Source organism: Sycon ciliatum, chromosome 3 (assembly GCF_964019385.1).
Source record: "Sycon ciliatum chromosome 3, ocSycCili1.1, whole genome shotgun sequence".
Taxonomy (NCBI): domain Eukaryota; kingdom Metazoa; phylum Porifera; class Calcarea; order Leucosolenida; family Sycettidae; genus Sycon; species Sycon ciliatum.
The window spans coordinates 3,185,071-3,192,379 of record NC_088645.1 but is presented as its reverse complement, the minus strand read 5'-3'; the positions used below and the strand labels follow the sequence as shown (position 1 = coordinate 3,192,379).

At 49.5% G+C, this 7,309-nt stretch overlaps 1 protein-coding gene across 1 annotated transcript; it reads right to left on the bottom strand.

Annotated features, from left to right (window-relative positions):
- Positions 1-6,186: 6,186 nt before the first annotated feature.
- Positions 6,187-7,092, bottom strand: LOC135812397 (uncharacterized). Its single transcript, XM_065325770.1, has one exon. The coding sequence runs from the start codon at positions 7,090-7,092 to the stop codon at positions 6,187-6,189; it is 906 nt and encodes a 301-aa protein (XP_065181842.1).
- Between the last annotated feature and the right edge of the window lie 217 nt (positions 7,093-7,309).

Sequence of the window (7,309 nt, the reverse complement as noted above, 5' to 3'; positions counted from 1 at the left end):
TTGTTGACATGTCGAAGGCATTCGACAAGGTTCAACATGGCACCCTCATCCGCGACCTCTTCAGTATTGGTGTTGGTGGAAGTGCGCTGAATTGGCTGGCAGACTACTTAAGTGACCGACAGCAAAGAGTTGTCATTGGGAACCAGCACAGCAAGGTATTCCAGCCCAGCAGTGGTGTGCCCCAGGGTTCCGTACTTGGTCCTCTGCTGTTTGTCCTCTTTGTCCGTGGTGTGGCAGCTGAAATGCAACCGTATGGTATGCGGACAGTTCAGTTCGCAGATGACATCATGCTCTATATTAGTAGCAGGGACAAACATCAGCTGGAACGCAATATGTCTTCTGCAGTTACACACCTGGCCAGATGGCTTGCCAGCAGGAACCTGGTACTAAACGAGAGTAAAACCCAGATTTTGTTCATCCCTGCCCATCGTTCTGTGAATCCTCGTGTCAGCGTTATGTGCTCTGGAGTTCAACTGGCACAAGTAGAATCCGCAAAGTATCTTGGTGTCCACATGGACCAAGATCTAAAGTGGACCACAATGGTCAACCAGATCGCCAAGCGAGCTGCCTGTAAAATAGCTGTCCTGTTTAGAAACAGGCGCTGCATGCCGCTCCCGTGCCGCATCACATACCTGAAGTCCCTGATCCTTCCTGACTTCCTGTATGCTAGCAACTGTTTCTCTGCTGGCCTCACCTCACATCAGCTCGAGCGCCTAGAGCGGCTACTCAAGCGCGCAGTCCGCTGTGTTTACAACGCTCCATTTGCATCACCATCTGCGCCGCTGTATTGCCAATTGCGATTGCACTCGCTAGAAGTTATGTACTGCCACAAGCTGCTTGGCTACACTTGGCGCTGCCTTCAAGGTAAATGCAGCACATTGCTTACCGATATGTTCAGTCCTCTTAATGCCGGCCGTGCTACACGTAGTCAGGGAAATCGAGCACTTAAATTTCCAGTCACTAAGACATCCGCTGGCACACATTCTGCCTCATTCCAATGTGTATCACTGTGGAACAGGCTCCAGCCCGACATCAGGAAAATCCCACAGTACCACCGATTCATGCGATCCCTCCCAGCACATGCTGCTTTTCAGTAATGCCACTGCCCGCTGTACTATTATTTCCTTTACTGGCCTAACTGGCTTTAACAAAGTAATACTTTACTACCCACTCTACTCAGTGTCATTACCTTCATTGGCCTTTTATAATTTATTCTCCTTTTTAGTCGATATCATGTAATTAGGCAAATTTGCCTGTTTGTTCTTCGACTCTAAATAAACAAACAAACAAAAAACAAAAAAACTTATGAGGGGTGAATACCCAGAAACACTGTGTATTGAGCAAGAAGTGGTGCTTTCTGGCAGGCTTGCCGAGTAGAAGGTTAAAATGGACTTCTCGTGTGCTCTGGATGGCAGTCGTAAGTCAGTCATGTGAGCATTCAAGTCGGCAGGAAAAGCACCAGTTCCCACGTAGGGGTCAACACACAATTCCCCAAGTATCGCCGAAGTCTTACTAACATCTTCTTCAGAATATGCCAGGCATGGGTATTTGAGAGTCAAGAATGCCGAAGTGATCGCTTTCCCCGTTCAATTCTACTTTCGTAAAATTATAGCTACATGTACATGTAATAGTGGTTGACGTGTCGTCAGTCTTATGATGTCATCACTGACTCATCAGTCTTATGATGTCATCAGTCTTATGATGATTCGTGTGTTAGTGACTGTGTGGTGTGTTTGGCGGCTAATTTCTGTCAACTGAAGAACTCCTACCTGGAAACACTCCATTCTTCGTTCAACCCTACCGAAGGAACAGTTACCGGCTTTCACTGGTTCTATAGCCTGACAAAGGAGTACGCTCTGGACAGTTATCTGGCGTAAGTCTTGATCCGTTTTATACACATCTTGTCCGCTATTATCGCTGTAAGAAAAAAAACAGTTTGTTGTACATGCAGTGCATTTTGTCCATTTGCGTTCTTCTCTTGGGACGGGCGTACAGGGTCTTTGGAAATCAGATCCACGGACAGCGAAAAAGTGTATAATTATGTGTGAGCGTATGTGAGTGCGTGAAAGAGTTTGAGGGTGACAGAGAGGGAGCATGTGTTTATGCGACCATTGTGTGTGCGTATGTGTTTGTTGGTGTGTGTGTGTGTGTTTGTGTGTGTGTGTGTCTGTGTGTGCGTGTGTCACGGCATGGGCCAAAGAAGCGTTGGCGAGACACGATTGTCGGTGATCTGCGCTCACTGGATATTCCGGAGTCCGAGTGGTATCGGCTTGCACAAGATCACCCGGAATGGCGCAGGTGGGTCCATCAACATCGTCTTCCTCCTCCGGTACCGAAGGACTTTCACTGCGCATGCGGCAGAGCGTTTAGGAGAAGTGGCGATTTGAAGCCTCACATCAAGTACTGCCCAACTCAGTAGCCTATCATCTCCACTGGAGATGGGGCGTCAAAGGTCAGGTTCAAAGGTGTGTGTGTGTGTGTGTGTGTGTGTGTGTGTGTGTGTGTGTGTGTGTGTGTGTGTGTGTGTGCACGTGGGTTCTTCCGCGGCCCACGTGACCCTAGTGGTAGTGGGTCTAAAGGACAGGACAGGACAGGTGTGTGTGTGTGTGTGTGTGTGTGTGTGTGTGTGTACGCCGAGCCTGTGGAGAGTGTGCCTCAGCCTGACCCAGTGGTATGTGCGGATTGCAATTGCTCATTCTCGCGCCAAGGAGATCGTGCTCGCCTCAAATGTGTGGTTGAGGGGGCAAAGCCGATTGCTGAGCAGCGAGGGGCTTGCCACTGTGGAGATTGGTTTCGAGGCAAGGGTGGTCTAGCTGTTCACCACTGTTCCGCACCTCAGCCACAGCCTCCCCAGCCCCGCCAAGTCTATGTGCAGGATGCCTGCTGTGCTGCGCACTGTGCTGTGTGTGCCCGCTGCTTTCGGTCTGTGATAAGCCGCGGTCGTCACCGGTGCTCGAGGACTGGCCCACGCCCGACTGCCCAGCAACGTAATTCGTTCAGCCATGTATGCGTGTGGTCTCGCCTGTTCCGTTTACCCCACCATCTCCGGCGTCATCAGGCTGCGTGCTCCATCTTCCTCTCTGATGCCCCTCCGGGGCCCACGTGACCCCTGTGGCAGTGGCTCTACAGGACAGGACAGGTGTGTGTGTGTGTGTGTGTGTGTGTGTGTGTGTGTGTTTGTGGTGTGTTTGTGTGTGTGCTTTCTCCTACCTGAGAGTCCAATTCAGATTTCTGTTACAGAACTCTATATTGGATAGCCAGTGCTCACGTGTTCTTGTGTCTTTGCAGCTGGCAACCGTATAATGTCACATCGAGTGTAGTGGAACATAAAATGGAATATGAGAGTTATGTTGCTTATCATCCTGAACTGGCCTGGCCATTGCTTGATCAATTCCAACAGTAGTAGCCACTCCGCCTTGACTCCATGTTTGTGTGCATCATATTATTAGTATACGCGCGCGTGCGCGCGTGTGTGTGTGTGAGTGAGTGTGTGTGTGTGTGTGTGTGTGTGTGTGTATGTGTGTGTGTATGTGTGTGTGTGTGTGCACGTGTCCCGTATGGTGCAGTGGTATGTGCAGCGATTTCCAATCGATAGGTTGCGGGTTCGATTCCCGACGATTATGGTCACACACGTCTTTCTTCTCTTTCTCATACTCTTCCTGACCTTTCTTTCATTCTCGTGGGTGGTTACCAACAGCCAGTGCATGCAAGAGTATGTGGTGTGATGTGCGTGCGGGAAAAAAATGAAAAGACCAAAAATAGGGATTCAATGACCAGAAAAAGTCACTTCAAATAGCTGTATGGTGTAGACCAGGCTGAATAGTGACGGTCAATTCTTCAGCCTTGCAAGCTGTTGAATGGTGCAATCCCAGCACAAGTTGCTATGGCTTTTGCCGTAGCATTGCTTTCATCGCCTCCAGCGATAGGCGTCAAAGGTCAAGGTGTGTGTGTGTGTGTGTGTGTGTGTGTGTGTTGTGTGCGAGAGTCAAAGGGAGAGTGAAAGAGGGAGAACGAGAGAGAGGGATAACGAGAGAGAGGGAGAAGAGAGGTTGAAGGAGGAGAGAGAGTGAGAGAGATAGATTTGTGACAGAGAGATAGAGATCTTATGTACAACAGATTTAGTCCTAGTCAGTCAAGTGAAAAGTCTGTCGCCAGGGAGTGATATTGACTAGCGCTGCTGCCTGGTGCTCACAATACTCAGTAAGTGATTGTGAGAGTAGAAATGTAGTGATACTGAGACCTGTCACTGTGTGTTATTACATTTAGTGTCTACCCCTAGACCCTAGTAGTGTTAAGTCTCAAAGAGCACTACATCATGTGTACAGTGATCCTGGAACTCAACTGATGAAGGGTGCATTCACCCAAACACCGTGTAGTTAGAAAGGAGTGGTGCTTTCTTGCAGGTTTGCAAGCCTCAACTCGTTTGGTTCAATACACCACCTCGCTATGTCACTACCTCACCATATCACCATCTCACTGCCTCGCTGTTTCACCATATCCCCATCTCACTGCCTCGCTGTTTCACCATATCACCATCTCACTGACTCACTGTTTCACCATATCACCATCGCACTGCCTCGCTGTTTCACCATATCACCATACCACTGCTTTGCTGTTTCACCATATCACGACCTCACTGCCGCGCTGTTTCACCATATCACCATCTCACTGCCTCACTGTATGACCATATCACCATCTCACTACCTCGCTGTTTCACCATATCACCATCTCACTGCCCCACTGTTTCATATCACCAACTCCATGCCTCGCTGTTTCACCATATCACCGTCTCACTGCCTCGCTGTTTCACCATATCACCATCTCACTGCCTCGCTGTTTCACCATAGCACACCATCTCACTATCTCACTGTTTCACCATATTACCATCTCACTGCCTCACTGATTCACCATATCCCCATCTCACTGCTTCACCATCACACTATCTAACAACCACACAATACTGCATCTCCCTCACAAACAAATCCCACAGTACCGCGTTGAAATATACGTGTGTTCTATGTGTGCCCCACGCATGTGCATGTGACCCCATGTGTGGATTTGGTTTTGGCGCCTTGCTCGCGTTTCAGGTCTTCGTTACTCAGTCTGTTCTTTACGCTTCTGGCAACTGGTGTATTTTGCTATTTCTCTGTTCTGTTCTACTACTCCCTCCTTATGCTCTAAGTGCCATTCACACGGCTGTAGAATTGTTGCCATTACTCTAAGTGCCATTCACACGGATGTAGCATTGTTGCTATTACTCTAAGTGCCATTCACACGGCTGTAACATTGTTGCTATTACTCTAAGTGCCATTCACATGGCTGTAACATTGTTGCTATTACTCTAAGTGCCATTCACACGGCTGTAACATTGTTGCTATTACTCTAAGTGCCATTCACATGGCTGTAGCATTGTTGCTATTACTCTAAGTCCCATTCCCACGGCTGTAGCATTGTTGCTATTACTCTAAGTGTCATTCACACGGCTGTAGCATTGTTGCTATTACTCTAAGTGCCATTCACACGGCTTTAAACATTCTTTTTACTCTCTTTTTCACTCCTGTGTGCTGCCACACCATTCGTGCCCCCATCCCTAACACACCTCAGTCACATGCACAGTCACGTGCACACCCACATACACACGCACACAGCAACAACAAACAGCCTCTGCGGGGACAGCAGCAACAGCAAGCAAGTGTATTGTCAACTCACGGCGACAATAGTAAACAGCTTTAAAAAAGCAACTCAACTAGATCATCGAAATTAGTGCAGTCTGCAATCTGAGCACACCGCCAGCGGTGTGCTACGGAAATATCCAAACGACTCAACAAAATAACCATTCACTAGGGCGGGCGGGCATGGGCACTACACTTGCCAAGCAAGAAGAAAAAGAATGCAGCAGCCGGAGCGCATGCTCCTAATATCTCGCATTTGCGAGTAGCAAATGTTACGTCATGCAAAAGAAAGACAAAAAAAGAACTACATTTCTCGTTTCTTTCCTACGTCAGCCAACGAGAAATGAGGCATTTCTTTTTTACTCTCTTTCTCACTCCTGTGTGCAGCCACGCCATACGTGCCCCACCCCTAAGTCACATGCACAGTCACGTGCACACCCACATACACACGCACACAGCAACAACAAACAGCCTCTGCGGGGACAGCAGCAACAGCAAGAGCAGCAAAGCATAGCTAATGGATGGCCAGTGCCCTTGACACTGAGAGCATTGCTGAGAGTGACTCCTTGAAGTACATCCGCATGGATGTTTCGCTTCTCCAGCCGCCCTGGCGTTGGATCAGTCTATCCGGGACTCCTGCTGCCGCGGCCACCGATGCTCCCCCAGAACGCAGGCTATGCAGCTCAAATGCGCTTGGGTTGAAGTTTGCTTGGCACAACGCGTCCTGGATCAGCTCTCGGGCACGGCTGTAAGACATCTGGTCCCGGACAACTTGACTAGCGTTTCCTCGCCGAATACAGCCGAAAAACTTCTGGTGGCCTTCGTAGCCACCTCTAGACAGCAGTCGCTCTGTCAGAGCCACTGGGCATACTGCTCCATGCCATCTTGACAGCAGCACCCAGTTTCCTTGGCGCAGTTGATCATTTTTTCTCACTTCGAGAAATAGTGCCATGTAATTTTCCTTGATTTCGATCTCGTCGACGTATGTGTTTGACAAGTCGTTCCACCGCAAGAGCCCTGCAAAGCCAACGGTCATCAGAGTCGCTGTCTGCAAGTTCTGCAGTGATTCATTGCGCAAGAGCCTGGTAGCAACTTGGTTTAGCATCTGCTTCGTCATCGGCCTCTTCCGGTTCTTCGGCGCCGCCAGCAGTCGTTTTGCGGCCTGGACTATGTTCCGAACCTGTGCGTTGTCTGTGGGGTCCGGTAGGCCTCGCACCTTGTGCGACCAGGCCAACGCGAAAATAGCGGATGTTATTGGTGACGCTGTCCCAGCCTCCTGGAGCAGCTTCACGACATACAAACATATGTGCCAAGACTCGGCTGGTACGCTCGGGATCTCTTGACTGCTAGCCCACTCTTGCCAGGGCTGAAATGTCGACAAATACTTGGTCACTGTTCCCGGTGCCCTACTCGCCAACATGACTTCTGGAATCTTCCTGGATAGGTTCACGAGCTCCTGGGTTGGCTCCACTTGAACCGCCCTCAGCTCTAGGCATGAACACAAGATCATAACGTGAGGCGCCTGTCAACAAAGTCATCAGCATTAGCGTCGGCTTCAGCATCTGCAGCAGCTATCAGCATCACTTGAAGAGCATTATACAACGGCATCAGCAGCAGCGTCTGCCAGCCCTGTGGGC